The 16,530-nt window shown below is 36.8% G+C and overlaps 1 protein-coding gene across 1 annotated transcript in view; it reads left to right on the forward strand.

The window, feature by feature from the left end:
* Positions 1-331: 331 nt before the first annotated feature.
* csmd3 (CUB and Sushi multiple domains 3) overlaps positions 332-16,530 on the forward strand; it is a 414,963-nt gene continuing 398,764 nt past the window's right edge. Inside the window, exons 1-2 of the mRNA XM_015380485.1 lie at positions 332-407; positions 10,301-10,523. Of these exons, the coding sequence (XP_015235971.1) occupies positions 332-407; positions 10,301-10,523 (299 nt within the window). The remainder of the gene's footprint in view (positions 408-10,300; positions 10,524-16,530) is intronic.

Below are 16,530 nucleotides of genomic sequence, written 5' to 3' on the forward strand. Positions count from 1 at the left end.
TAAAGGAGTACTCAGAAACTCTGTAAAGAGAGATCATTTCAACAGATTCTGTCTACACTGATCCAGATTTTTAAAACCATAGGTTAGGGTGGGAATGTAGACTGGCCAGTGAATCAAAAGCTTTGGCTCTTTGCTTAGATCTCTCTTCACCACAATAGACTAGAGCAGTGTTCGCCTTATAGCACCAGCTGCATCTATTCATCTACCGATCTTCCACCCCATTCACCCCTTACTCGTGAAAAGGACCCCAAGATACTTGAAATCCTCAACTTGAGGCATGAATTCTTCTCCAACCTGAAGAAGACAAGCCACCTTTTTCTGGTTGAGAACCATGGCCTTGGACTTGGAGGAGGCCATCTTTATCCTGGCCAATTCACACTCGCCTGTGAACCACCCCAGTGCATGCTGTAGGTATTGGCAGCAGGGAACCAGAAGAACTACATCATCTGCAAAAATCAGGAACAAAATCCGCTGGACCGCAAATCATACTACGTGGCTGTCAATATAAATCCTATCTATAAAGGGGATGAACAGGACTTTTGACAGAGGGCAGCCCTGTCAGAATCCAACATGCACCAGGAACAGGTCAAACTTAATGCCGGGAACTTTTATTTTGACTGGAGGGTCCACAGTAAAGGGCCCCTGTTTGCAATCTCGTGGAGTGCCCCACACAAGGTACTCTGACTGAAAACTGTGTTAGCAAAGCATTGCTTCCCCTTCCTACAGCTGTATTTAAATAATTACAATTTCTACTCTCAGCTGAAAATATAAATCAGTTGATTGATCGATGAATAAGTTGGTTTTCCTTAGATTAAAACTTTTTACCAATTTGATTGTATGATCTGATCGAATTGTCTCCGTAAAGTGTCTTGAGATGACATGTTGTGAATTGGCATTATATCAATAAAGTTAATTGAATTGAAACTAAAACTTTTTTTCAGAGGCTCCGCTGTTGTTATATATACACACTCCCTTTTTGGGAGGATTTTTCAGTCGTGAGAATTTTTTGGGTCAGGCCAAGTTTTAGCCTCCTGGGTTGTGTAGTGAACAGTGGGTAATAGGGGGTGATTAGCCTTCCACGATTCCTGATGGGAATCGCATGATTGGTTAAAAATCAAAGTTTTTTGAAACTCTGTTGTCCCTTGTGACATGATCCTTAACATATCCTGCTGTTAAAGCAGAATTACGAGCTGATTAACCTCCTGCATTACACATGTGCAAAAAAAGGAATTATTCTTCTTCCATGACTTTATTTATGGATAGACAAGTACAACTAGTGCATGTTTCCACTGGGTTGAGTCGGAACGTGTGGTTTCTGGTGGTATACCCATACTGTAGCCACAGCTGTCATGGGGTAGGTTGATGGGGGGAAAAAAACAAAATAACTTCCTATGGACTCTTTGCATATATTGACATTAAGGCATTACACACACACTGTTATCTTTAACATCACACCTAATATTAAGAATTATTTAGAGAATTGGCAACTTTGCCCTTTTCTGCTATTTTTTTGTGAGAAAATTTTGAATTGTTGCTCTGGTTTCCCTTTGCTACTCTGCAGGAGGGGTGACCAATATGTTTGTATACTACTAAAGCCCATCTGCGTCAATCACTGATGTATTTTGCATTCATATATAGTAGTCTGGGTATCTTACTCTCACCTCAAACAGTTTGTAAATTGCAAAATAATGCAAAAATGGTCAGACTCCTCTGATACTAACATACATAACATCAATTCAGGTAATTTAGTCTATTTGTGCCAACAAGGAATTGAGCTGGTCTACTTTATAAAATGACCAGAGAGTATGTGCCATTAAGACATTACATTTACTGTAAGTCTTTTGCTCTGAACTTTGAGGACAAGAAAACAGTAATGCAGACTAAACATTTTTCTTTTCAAAACTCAGGAAAATTCCTAGTCTTAAGAGTTTCAATCCTATGGACGTCACTTAAAAAGTAAAAACACAAAAACTTCTTACCTGATTCAGCACTCCTGTTTTGGCCTTATTTTTAATTAAAATGACTTTGACTGACAATCTCCAATTATTGTTTAACCAGGTATTTCCTGACGTTGCAGATTTAAGCTTTAAATGTGATGTATACAAAACCCATGAAGAGTCTACAATAACTCCCATAAACTAAGATGTTTCACATTCTTGTTGAGAGACTAAATGGTGAGCAGCTATGTGCTGGCATAAAAATCTTAGAAATGTACCTGCCACATTTATGGAAGTGTATGACTGACACTTATCAGTCAAATTTACAGAATAGTTCCTATCTATGATAAGCAGGCAATATACTGAAATGCAGATTTTCTATATACTTTTTCAGCATTCATTTAAAGACTACATACGCATTACCTAACAGCATGTACTTTATGAAGGTAGCGGTTAGGGAACAATTGATGCATCTATTACCTGCTGCTTTTTTATCTCTTTTACAGAGAAAGAAAAATTGTAATTGGTCAAAAAATAAGAGTCGGCCACCTCTCCCCTTCCTGGTTTGTTCTATTTCATGAGATTGTTTCATGACTAAGTTTGACACCTCTTGCTGGGTAAAAACATACTTTTACAAAGAGAGGTGGCTGCCCTGTGCAGATTAGCTGCTGAAAGAGCCACTTCATATTAACTTCTAGCCAGAATCATTTTGTTCTGTCTCGTATCTCTCCTATCTGATTGGAGAAAACGGGTGTTGCGAGTGTTCCTGGAGTGGATTCTTATGTGGATATTCTCAAACCGCTCATACTCACAAGACAGTAAAGAAGTGCTGCTTAGACAGCGGGACTCATAAGTGTTACTCAGAGATGCATGGACCAAGCAAAATACCACTTTGTGAATAATAGTGATTAAAGGAATAGCATTATAACTGAGTAAAAAGCTAAAAAAGTTGATTTTGCATTATATAAACCCTTTAATCATTTGAAATAAAAAAAGTAGAAACTGACATTTAAATACATTTAACAAGGAACCAAGTGCAACTGTTTTGTAAAGTTCTGCAAAGAAAATCTGTGGTGTTAACAGAGCTTCAATCCAGAAACTGGATCAAAATCGCTAATTGAGACTAAAACATTCATTGGCAATTCAGCCCTCAACTACAGCTTGTATTTTTGCTTTTTTTGAGAATATGAAAAGAACCCCATATACGTCCAGATAGAGCTCTTATTATGCATTAGGTTTTGTTACACTGAGCTTGCATTGAGCCATTCAAATCATAACTTATGCCAATTTATTAAACCACAATTAAAGTCTCATTTATATAATAAAAGCTGGACGTCTTGAAAAGGGCATGTGCCAGTGTAAGCTCCTTGTTAATCTTCCTCGGTGTAATAGTGAAGACATTCAATATGCGATATTACTTTGAGGAAAGAGATCAAGCTTATATGTATTGCAGACCGGAGTTCATTAAATCCACTCAATTCACGCAGCAGATTTTCTTCTTTGTCTCTAAGCTTCTTTTATCCAGGGATGGTTTTGCTGAGCACGCATGCTCTTTTCTAGCTAAACCCTCTTCCTTATTAGCACCAGTGCATGTAGTCACACCTGGGATCTACCCCAGTCCAAGCACAAGTATTTTACTATTTGCAAATTAGTGTCTTTGTTAAAGTCTTCAGAGGTGAAAGACCTTGCTTTAAATGAATTCCCACCCAAAATCCTTTGTAGAATTACACACTAAAACCATATTAATTGCTGTACAAAGTTATCCGACTTGTTTGTGAAGTGAGGCAGCAATGCTCCCCAATCTTATGGATTCAGATACTGACCCAGTTTCCTTGATGAAAAATGTAAGGAACATTCATCTCTATTTTTTTTTCCTTACCATGCACACACAATCCTGTAGGTCTAACAAAAAGAAAACAGAACTGTTCTATCCTAATTGGCGTCTCATCTGGGGTATAACTGGGGTCTAAAGGTTGCTATTTTTGTGCTTTTGGGCAGTGTTTTAACATTTTCATGTGATGTTCGTCTAAAAACCGTCTTATGTGGTGGCTGTTGCTTATTAATTTTCCTACTGGTTTAAATGATAAGCTGCACGGTGGAGCAGTTTATAGCACTGTTGCCTTGCACCAAGAAGGTTCTGGGTTTGATTCCCAGCCTTGGGTCTTTCTACATGGAGTTTGCATGTTCTTCCCGTGTATGCCTGGGTTCTCTCCGCGTACTCCGGCTTCCTCAGACAGTCCAAAAACATGATCGTAAGCTTGATTGGCTCCTCTAAATTCCTCTTAGGTGTGATTGTGCATGAGAGAAGATAGATGGATGGTTGATGGTTGGTACAGTACTTGCTGGTACACATATTTGTCACTCGTATAGGTTTTCATCCGAATAGCTCTGGGTTGAGGTATAAATTCAGCTACTGTAACTTAGACACGCTTCTCTTTAGTTAGTCATCCTGTTCACCACCTTGGAAGCGCCTTGAAGCCAGCCGCTTGAACTAGTAAGCCTCTTGCCCACTGGGCTTCACAAAGCCTCCCTCAACACATGGTGTCGAGGGGGTTGAAAAAATCCTCTACCTCGAAAGATGTGTCCTTGGCATTGTACATAATACACAAACCCCACAGTATGATTACATTGTTAAGATGAAGTGATGTTTTTTATCACAATTCTTGTAAAGCAAACATATTTAATTAGCAAATTTGGTTGCGAAAAATTACTGATAGATTAGAATTGAATTTCTCCTTGGATTTATGCGTGTTTTAAGGAAAGAGGGAGATAGAGCAAGAGAATTTGAGTCAAACGAATGATGGAATGAGTAATGGCTTTAAAGGGCCAGTGTATTTCATAATCTCTGTGACTAATCCAGGCATATCTGAGCGTGTTCCTTGTAATCTCCTTTATGTCAATGTTTGTCTGTCCATTGGTGCATACCTGTGTGGAACTCTATGTTTGAATGAGCATGTTCATGGGTATGTTTTTCAGCTTTTCAGCACGTGTGTTTGTAGAGAGGCTGTCAGTTTCAGTCTGGTAGTCAGCATAATTAGAAGTCTGCCTCTTTTATTTTTTATGTTCTTTTTGGTTCCCTCCTTCTTTTTCTCGAAGTGATCCTTTCCTTTTGCCTCACTCTCATACTTTCACCTCCATCCCTCTGAGTGATGAGCCTGTGATCAATCTTTCATTTTTCCACAGTGACGAATGTGAAGGAACCACTTAGCTGCACCTCCAATCCTAATGCTTTCTGTTTTGACTATGTTCTCTATCTATCAGCCTGGTATCCTAGATTTGTAATTTACTCTATTTAGACAAAAAAATAAAATAAACCACTTGAATCATTGTAGATTATTTCAAAGTGATATTTTACTGAAAGCTGCACATAATTGGCCAATTTCTGAGCTATAAAATAATAACTAAATATGTGGTGAAAGAAAGGATGCAATTTTTTCTTTTTTTACAAATAAGAATCCATAAAGGGAAAAACTTAAGATACTCAACACTCATTAGTCAGATACTATTCAATATGATCCATTGTAACTGACTGAATAGGGATATTGTCATGAAGTCCAACCGAATATTAATTTAAAAAAGAGGAAGCATTATGTGAAGGCATCAGATTCTTTTTTATTAGTTTTTTGAGCATGACAGAGATTAAGGAACATATTCCAAATGACAGTGATAAAACCCTAGGTTTTAAAACAATATTGTAAACTGTCAGCACATCAGGGAACACTGTCTGATCCATCATCTATAAATGAAAAGAATTTAGCAATATGTGAAACCTAACAAGACATGACCATCCACATTAACTGACAGGTCTGGTAAGGAAATCATTAATCACAGGGGCAGACAAGCCATGGATGGTGAACTCCGGAGGAGCTCCAACGATTAACAGCTCTGTTGACAGAAACATTATTGTGTGTACACTCTACAAATCAGGCATTTATGGAAGAATGTCAAAAATTAAGCCAGTTTTGAATTAGTCTTTTCATTTTTTTGTGTAAACTCTCCTTTTGGGGTTTGATCCATAAACTGCTATGTATAGAGGAAAACAAACACTGCACATCCCCATAAGCACTACAGCATATGGTGGTGGCAAAACCATTCTACAAGAAATATTTTCTTCTGCACAGACATTGGTGTGATTGTGAAAGAAGCTTAGTTCCGGGTAATTGCTGTGAAAGACTTGAGAATGGTGCAGAGGTTCACTTTCCGATGACAAAAAAACAACTCAAACATGCAGCTGGAGCTAGGATGGAATGCCTTTACTCACTGGGAAATTCATAGAGAAATTCTGAATCTGTTGCAAAGTGTGAAAATTGCTAATGCACTAGTGCCCTTTTTTTTTTATCTGAGCTGTTATGTAAGGATAATTTACTTCTGTGACTGTATTTGCAAAGCAAGTTGATCCTAGGAAGTTTTGACTTAAGATGATTGAACAACACTGCATGAATGACAAATTGAATTTTTTATTGGCAAATGAACATTTCACTTTCACAGTTATGCACTGACATGTCTTGATTTCAGGCAAATTCTAATTAAATACACTGAAGTGTATGCTTGCAGCATAGCAAATGCGGAGACAATTGACGAGGGATGAATAATATTGCAATAAATTCTATTAAAAAAATTATAGTTTGCATAGCTGATAGGTAGGTATTTTTCAGATATGTGTGTGCTTACCTAAAATGTCTCTTGGCTCTTTACATCTTATCATTGATTGATTATAAAGGAATAGATATATCCTACCTTAATTGCAGCCCAAGCTGTTGGGATTCTTTTTGGCTGGTTAACTAAATATGGATCGAACAAAGAGGAATTCACATACTGTACATATCATTAACCCCACAATCCCCCATTATTACTGTAACCCTAACCTGAACCTAAACTTATTTCAAATCTTAGTCCTTAACCTACAGTAGCTGTTCGCAAAAAAAAGGAAGTACCAGCAAATTGTCCTCACTTTGGTAGAAATGTTCCTCAATTTGATGATGAAATTCGAAATCTCTGCCAAGACAAGAGCACACAGGAGCATCCAGAGCGATCATCCTGCTGTCCCTGTGGCCCCTGGCTGCCATGGTAAATAATTAGCCTCATAAACGTGAAAGACAAAGGGATGATCATCCTAATTTAAGCTTTGCACTCAGTAAAGATGAATTTAGGCTTAGGATTTTTCATGGCTTAAAACACACAACTAGAACACTTAACAATTAAGCACATACGTTTAAAGGTGGAATGATGCACAAATGCATCCTGTTGTAGGAATTCACATCATTTTCAACTGTGTATATAGCTTAACTTATTTGATTAATTGATTGACTTTATTAATCTCAATATATTTAAGTCTTAAACACTAAAAATTAATGCAGTAAAATGTTGCACTTTGTTGTTCTGTACTGAAACACACAAATTCTTTTCCATCCCCTTAGATTTCTCCTCTCTAAGCTTCCTCCACTATTTGATTTCACGGCGCTTTCTTAGAACTGTAGAACTTATTTATCAGGAATCACAACAGTGCTGTAAAATAGAAAAACAATCTAGACAAATTCCCTGCATGACAGCAGTATTGTTAAAAACAAAGAATACAACAGACAAGAAAAAGAATAAAGTTGTGGAGACATTTAAAGCACCACTGGGTTACAAAACAACATTCTGATGTTTGGACCTCTATTATACCCCTATTCAGTCTATTAGACTGAAATAGAAAGACCAAGACATGAGAAACAGAAGCAGTCAAGAGTTTCAGTTCACCCTAGAAAGCAGCAGTGATCCACAGCTGAGGGATGGATAATCTGTTGCCTGGACAGTGATGGGTTATGAATATAAAAGTAGACAGAAAAAGTATCTGCTTGTCTATTCTTGTCTGCAGGCTTGCACTGTGTCAGTACAAGAAGATTCCAGAAGGACCAGCAAACAATAAGCATCATATACAGTGGATTGTTAAATCTTGCCCATAGAAACAAGATATTTTAAGTTATTTTATGTAGAGGTTATAATGGGTATGTTTTTCACCTAACTTTTTCAGCAATTCTTTGACATTCTGAATTTAAATGATAGAGATCATGGTGAATAACATCTTTAATACTATAGAGATCCGGAAATGTCATTTTTTCAGAATTTAGCAGCTGTTTTCATTTTCTCCCCTGCCTGGTACCACATGCCAGGAGACATAATGAAGATCCTTGTGCTCATTAAGGTTTACTCAAAAATGTCTCCTCTCTTTGTAAAAACCATAAAGTGTCTGTTGCACCCCCTGCACCCACCTTATGTCATCTCTTTTGCTGCATATTTTAAGATGTCAGTGCGATACTCAAATAGTAATAACAAAGGAATTGTCAGACAGTATTTCTTGGAGGCACAAAAAGAGTCCCAGACTTTGCTTAGTTATTGATTTCACTGTTAAAGACAGCTGGAAAACTCGGTGACTCAGAGGTGATAGCTTCCAGGTTGCTCTAGGAATGAAGTTTTTGAATCCTATGCTGAAAGAGATTACCAGCTCATGCTGTTGCTGCTTTTAAACAAATCTTACACCTCAACAAAAATGTTGCTGTGCCGTCTCTTCTTTTAGATATGTGGAGCTCAGGATATCAGGAACTCAGGAAAGTAAAGTTTGTTGTTGGGATGTTGCTTTTTCAAAGAAGTTCCATAATTATTTTTCGTATAAAATGTATCCATTTTATCTTACCATTAGGGCTGCTCAGTGGTGCAGTGGGTAGCACTGCTGCCTTGCAGCAAGAAAGTTCTGGGTTAGATTCCCGGCCCGGGGTCTTTCTGCATGGAGTTTGCATGTTCTCCCTGAGCATGTGTGGGTTCTCTCCGGGTACTCCGGCTTCCTCCCACAGTCCAAAAACTAGGTTAATTGACTTCTCTAAATTCTACTTAACTGTGAGTGAATGGTTGTATGCCCTCTTTGTCTTTGTGTTGCCCTGCGATGGACTGACGACCTGTCCAGGGCACCAGAACCCCCCGGGACCCCAATTTGGACAAGCGTGTCAGATAATGGATGGATCTTACCATTACAGAAGCTGTCTAGAAGATGTCAATTTGTAGATGCTGATCATTATACAATTACCATGCCAGTGTAACTTTTAAATTACACATACATACACCCTCCGTTTGTGGTCATGTTATTGTTACCCTGAGGAAATGATTTTCTAGGCTATATTTTGGGGATTTACAGGTACTTGTGGTGACTTACGACTGGTCACCATGATGAAAGGTATTCTTTGTGGGGGGGTGGGGTGGATATGTTTAGGTGTGAATTGAGTTTAGGTTTAGGTATGTTTTTTTAAACTGTTAGGGTTAGGGTAAGGGTCTGGGCTAGGTCATAGAAATGAGTGGGAAATAAATGGAAATCAATGGAAAGTCTCCGCAAGGATAGTACTACTCAGCATGTGTCTGTGTGTGTTAAAAAGCTAATGGGCTAGTTGTCAATGACCCATTTTGATGAAAGTGCTACACCACGAATCCTCTTACACAATTACCATAAACATTTATTTGGAGTAACATGAGGAGCATGACTGCAGCTATAGCCAGACATAGAATACAGTATTTTCTGCAACATTCTATTAAAACGCCTCTAATAATTAGCTCTGTTACAGTGAAGGAAATAAATAGACACTTAAAACTAGAATGTTGCTATTTTAAAGGAGAGCCATGCTGGATCAATAGACGCCTTTGAAACACTCTGGATGTACTGGTGTATTTGGAGCGTCACTAAGACAACAGATTACAGGATTTCAGCCATGGATATCCCCATGGCTGAAATTACACACTTGTGAATAGAACAGGCTTAAACTGTTACTATAACTGTGTGTACGAGACAGTTTTAACATTTCTTTTGCAGGGATTTTGAAAAAATAACAGTAGCCTCCACTATTGATTGGAGATAATGTCAATCAGTTCCTTTACTACTCACTTGTATTTGCACAGTGAAAATAAAGATATATTGGATTGGATTGTAATTTTGAGTAACAGTAAGTTCAACCAAAATTAAAATGTTTTATGTATTTTTTCAGAAGCAGGTACTCAAGAACTGTTTGTAAATATAGCTGTGTTTAAGAGGAACAAAAAAACTTGTTTATGTAGAACATTAATACTGTTGCATTTGCAATGCACAAATGAACTGCAATTTCGAAAAAGTTAATCTTACCATTTATCAATTGAACGTTACCCAGAACTTTTCTTATATGAAACATTAGGGACCTTTCGGACATTTTAGCCACTGTTAATTGGACGCTGTTGTACTGGCCTAAGAGGTTTTCAATGTAATTTCAAATAATTGGAGGAGCTGGTTGTAAACTTTGCATTGTTACACAAATAATTTCATTATTAACATATTTGTTTAAATATGTGTTTTCTCTTTTTATTTACAGGTTTCATCTACACCTGTGGGGGTACACTGAAAGGCCGAAACGGCAGTATAGAATCGCCTGGTTTTCCCTATGGCTACCCTAATGGTGCAAACTGCACCTGGGTCATTGTTGGGGAAGAGGGAAGTAGAATCCAGCTCATCTTCTTGTCATTTGCCATAGAAGAAGAATATGACTTCCTGTCCCTGTATGATGGGCATCCGCACCCTGCTAACTTCAGAACAAGGTACGACCAATGTTTCTTTTTAGTTGCTTAGTATTCCTGGCAATTGGAAATCTGATTAGGATTTGCATAATCCTGCTTTTTTTGCAGATTACTATAATCAGGGGAACCAACAATCCTATGGCGATACAATAGATGACTGATTATTTTATCCTCTTAAACATACAGTTCTTCTAAGCTGTACCAAACATACTGTACATAATACATAGATGGTTGAATATTATTCATGCTGGATGAAAATCCAAGTTCTTCTTTTAGCCACAGGTTTGTTTTCTATACCACAAAGGAAAATATAGCTATTAATATGTATGTACAAAAACCTTGTCCAGATGCGTATATTGATTTGAGTTTCCAATATTTGATTTAAATTTACATGACACTATATTGAAGATAAACATGTGTTGCATAATGATAAATGATCATTCACAGTAAATAGAGAAAAGGGAAATCAAATATCTATTGGCTTGTTATTCCTATTCAGTGCCAATAGATGAAAACAAACGACTCACACCAACAGGGCACAGCTCGTTTATGGCACATATTTCGTTTTGGCTCAATCAGTGCCACTGCGGGTCGCCTTTAATCACAAAATCATTTTATTGAACTCCTTCTGCGAGAAACAGAATCATTCCTGTTACACCATAATCTTCACAACATTATTCCTTTTATACTGTATCTCAATAGAGATGTAATTCTACCAGTGGGTTTTTCTCAAAGGACGTGGTCAGAACTATTAGAGATTTAATTATTTGTCACTAGAGCTGCTGACTTATCTATAATTTCTAGTTACATAACATTAAATCTTTACGAAGTACTATAATCGGGAATATACTGCAGTTTCATCCCTGTGGTATTTAAATAGTATTAGAGAGGATGTTTGCTATTGGGACAAACACAAGTTTATTCTTTCAAAACATGACAGAAGTTTATACTGATTAGCTGTTTTGTTTCATCCTTGGAAAGAAAACGTCTTCTCTGACTTGCTCAGAAGTCATTAATCATGTAAGCTAAAGAAATGAGCAACCAACTGTGAGTTAGACTCTTAATTCCATTTAGGATTATGTGGATGTGGAATTCCACGTGGAACTAAACCCTAGAATGAAGTGTATCCAACCTGAAAGCAAAGTAGGCTCAGTACAAGACATGCTTCTGACATGCTTCTCCTTGTTTTTTTTTCCATTGAGTAACCTGCTACCTCGACATCTGTTTTTGGCATTTGGATGATGTTGGAATAAACAGTAGGAAAAAAAAAATCATGTTTGAATTTCTGTATATCAGTTTTCAAAAGCACTTCTATCAATTTAATCTGGATCCTATTTTAGAAAATCACAATTATAAACCTTTTATTGCATCAAATATTTTTAGACAGCATACACAGCAGCAAATGCATATTAAAATATGAAAGAATTATAATACAGGGTTTTAACATGTTGTAAATAAAAACGTTAAATCTTTGACATGCAACCGCTCTCAGTAAACATCCTTGCATCAGGTTAGTAGATTGACAGATGGAAATGGACTTTTCTGACCCTTCAAAATAATCCTTACTCATTGAGACTGTTTTTTTCCTCATTTTATCTTTTATAGTTAAAGTTTACTTAGCATGAAAATAACAGATCTCTTTCATCTTTCTAAGTAGAACTTGCACAATAAATGGCAAATACTTTTTGCCCGGTTGTATAAATATACTCATACATCCCTTAATATAGCAAAGTTTTTAAGCAAATATAGCTGTCTTTAGTAAACTGTTTTGAAAATCCAGCTGCTATGATCATCCAGGCTCCTGTTGGATCGATGTAATTTTTTAGTATATATTGTGGTCTTGCTATGGCAACTGGCAAAAAAATTTAAAAAAAACTAGTGAACCTTAGAGATGACTGTAACTATAGAGACTAACATAGACTAACAGAGACTAATTAAGTTAGAGAACAAAAAAAAACCTTAGCCGTCATCAGACAGTATAGCACAAGTTTCAAGTGCAGTTCTATAAGTATTGGAGCTGCTAGCAGAGCTAACCCTGTTGTACAGCAGGAAAAAAGAAAAGAAAAAAAGAGGTGAAGCTGATCAGCAAATTGATCCATATTCAATATGCCATATGAATGTGCTTGTTAGACTAATAATGGGTTTTTATTCATTTAATTCAATAAATAAAACATATTAAATGTGGTTGTTAAACAGAACTGTTAAATGTGTGTTAAAATACAGTTTTTATCCTTAAAACATCTTCAGTCATATGATTATCTACATGATATGATGATGATACAATCATACTATAAAATCTGATGTATCAGTGAAACACACTTGAGACTTGACCAAAGTGATTTATACTACATTCAGTTATTCACCCATTCAGTGAAGGTAACAAGCTACATTGTAGCCACAGCTGCTTTGGGGCTCACTGACAGAGGCGAAGCTGCCTTATGTGCAAAGGTGCCGGGCCCTCTGCCTATCGTAAGTAGGCATTGCCCAAAAACTCAACAACAATGAAAGCAGAAGCTAGGATTTAATCCGGCAACCATTCAGTTGAAGGGCAAACTCCTGCATCTAACCCCCACTTGCGCCCCAAATTATATCTGAAGACAAAGCTAAAGTCATTACAAATAAACATGCTTCAAATAAAACTCAATAAAAATGTGAATGCTCAAACAATGGTGTGGTTATGATAATGTGCAGCTGAAATACTGCATTTATAGATATATTAATGTCACTGGGGAACCTTCTCTATAAGCAAAACTCAGTTCTGGTGGACTTTTTGCTGTCTACTAGGAATAAAGTCAACACTATTGGTCTTTGTAAATGATCTTCTATTTTGGTCATACTTATTTTTAGATTTTTACTGTTGCAACAAGGATGTACAGTTCTTTTACCGTCTGAGCCTGGATCCGTCTGCAATAATCTTCTTTTATGCAAGCTTTTCAAATTAAAAGGTCAGACCAGCCGAGCTCTGTTCAAGGCAGTGCTTATCATCGTCACTCCTCATAAGTATTGCTAACTAAGGTCTGGTTTCACAGCATTGTTTTAACCAAGCAGTAATATGCCTTTTTACTGTATTAATACTGTTTTTTTTTTAGCAACATGCCATGTATCTCAACTGTTTATAATTGACTTTCATACGCTGAATGTCCCAGGGGTTTCCTTTTATTGTCACTTCTGCTTGACTTTGGGCTGTCAATTTATCATAATTGGAAAGTATTTCACATTTCACTGATTAGAGGTTCAAGAAAAGCTAAATTCTTACTACTGATATGCATTTCTTCCACTTTTCAATGGAAAAGTGCATACTAGGTGCCTTAATTTCTATATTTCAAAGCACCTCCTCCCTTAAAAAGACAGCACCAAAAATAAACCTATTAGAAAGCTGTCTAAGTACATGTAAGGGCTTTTATCATAATGCATCCTGAGTGTTAAGGAAACACAGATAATAGAAGGTCCTTCGTGAGACACTCAAGATGACTTCCTGACCTAGGTGCCTTTTAACAGTATGTTGTTGAGATGTGAAGTGGCAGGGATGACATGTAAGGAATTTCAGTCTTACTTTATTAGTGCAGATGTCCTCAAATATTTGACAAAAACAGTGCTGGTAGCATGTTAATGAATAAAGCACTCACACTGTGATTCTGTTCACCTTTTCTTTTTGCAGGCAGCTTTGCTTTTGTAGCAGTCTGTGACATTTCGTTTCTGAAGACACTGCCCCAAAAGTGCTATCTGATTTAGATATAGAACATTTATTCTAGAAATTTCAAACATTTCTCCGATTGGATTCAGAACAGTCACTCACCCTGTCTGCAGACAAGAGAAATGTTCTTTCAACCTACTGGATAGCTGGGAAGTGAGTCCCAAACTACAGCCCAAAAATTATATTTTAATGACAACTGATGCTTTTTAAAAGTTTAAAAGTTCTGAAATAAATATTATGCAATAGTTGTTTTTTTTTGTTTAAAAGTTGTTGGGGTTTTTTTCATTTCAGATTGTAGTTTAATTCTTAAAAGTGTTTTCTCTATCATAATTGATTAAGTCAACACACAGCTGCTCACCTCCATCCCCACATTACTCCTCACGTACTTGGACTTGTGCAGCTGGGGTTTACTGATGGGGCTTACTAGATGATTGCTAGTGCTGAGGCTCTTGATGTGTTTGTTTAAAACACACTTTACTGCCTACATTGATTAATTACCAAAGACGTGTCAAATGTTTCAATCCAGTTTTATATGGAAATATGTGTTAATATTGGGAGAAAAGTGAAAAGTGAGCTAGCTTATACATAACTGACAATGTTAAGAATAGACATCAAGTTAAATATTTTGGTTCCTGTTATTTGTTGATAATAAAAGAGTTAAGATTAGACAAGTTGCTTTATTTCTAATGCATCATGAAAACCACTTCCTCACTTCTTCTTCTTGTCTTTTTTTTAGTGGTAGGATACACAGAGCTGCATTCTTCTTCATAGACGTTGAGTTTGACTGCTTTACAGTTGAAGCTTTTTTTAACTGTAAGCTGGCAGAGCTTCAGAAAACCAAGCAGAAGGATTTGTTCTTACATTGTTTTTAATATATACACAGCAGAAAAAAAATTGATCATGACCATGGTGTCCTTAATGGTCACTGTGATTTCCTAAACTAATGCTGTACGATAAGTGATAAAGTTGTTGAAGGTAACATGTTAGTTCTGCTCCTATTTTATGTAATTCACATCTTACATCTGTTTTTATCAGGAAGCTGTCTCTTTCTATGGAAATAATCAGGAAACTTCAAAACTTAAAGCCTAGAGATCCAACATTTCCAACAAACAGTTTTTCAGTTTGATAACGAGGCATTAGTAGCTGTTCTTCCTGCCATTTTCACTGCGTATGCAAACTGACAGAGGTCAGTGAGTGAGGTCGAGGTTCAGCAGATACAGTGCTGTAAAGCAAGTTATAACCAATGATCATATAGCTCTCGAGAATTGGCTGCTGTTTTAAGCCATGGTAGCAATTTCACAATCAATAAGATATACAGTATATTTCCCCGTTTCCTGAATTTACTTTATTTCTCTTATGGTTAGCTGGAACCAGACGATTAGTCATGAAAGCAAAAGACAGTCAACTTTCCCCACTGGGTCTCAGTCTGTTGAGAGGTTTACGTCATGAGGTGTGTGTAATAGTTAATTCAAGTGCATTGGAAATGCGTTTTGAGCTCTAAAATGGCTGTAGTCTACCAACAAAATACATATACTGTATACAGGCTAAGAACATACTATTTTCCTTGAAGATAATGCAATTATAATTCACATCATTCATATGATACACATATATTTCACATAATTTCCAAAAAGAGACATTAGACTTAAGTAAATGACGAAAGTGGGAGATGGTTTCTGTCCTGTTATTGGTTGATTAGAATTTTCTACTTATTTCAGATAATAGAAAATTATATAAAGAAATGTGTTCACATTTGTGTGTGGGTGTGTGGTTGTGTATATGTTCCTGTCACTAAGGAAGATTTATGGCCTGCATGGCTACAATCGCCCCACTAGTTAAGCCAAATTACCTCTGCTGTCTCATTTTCTTTCCCTTTTCTTTCTTTCACCAGTTTCATCTCTTCCTTCACATGTGCACAGACAACCAAACTCACAGATAAACATGAACACGGCCACAGGGCTAAATGATAATTTAAAGGTCAGAACCATTAACAGGAAACTTGTAATTATGGGGACTGTGATTAACAAGGATAACATACATCCACGTAATTGTCCAAGCCCACAAAATACGCAATCACTTCGTACACCCACCCTCTAAAGGTCCTTATATACTATGGTTGCACTTCCATAAAAGAAAAAAATAAATAAATAAAAAATAAAATATATATACACTCACCGGCCACTTTATTAGGTACAGCTGTCCAACTGCTCGTTAACACTTAATTTCTAAGCAGCCAATCACATGGCGCCAACTCAGTGCATTTAGGCATGTAGACATGGTCAAGACAATCTCCTGCAGTTCAAACCGAGCATCAGTATGGGGAAGAAAGGTGAT

Source organism: Cyprinodon variegatus, unplaced genomic scaffold (assembly GCF_000732505.1).
Source record: "Cyprinodon variegatus isolate N-32 unplaced genomic scaffold, C_variegatus-1.0 Scaffold216, whole genome shotgun sequence".
Lineage (NCBI taxonomy): Eukaryota > Metazoa > Chordata > Actinopteri > Cyprinodontiformes > Cyprinodontidae > Cyprinodon > Cyprinodon variegatus.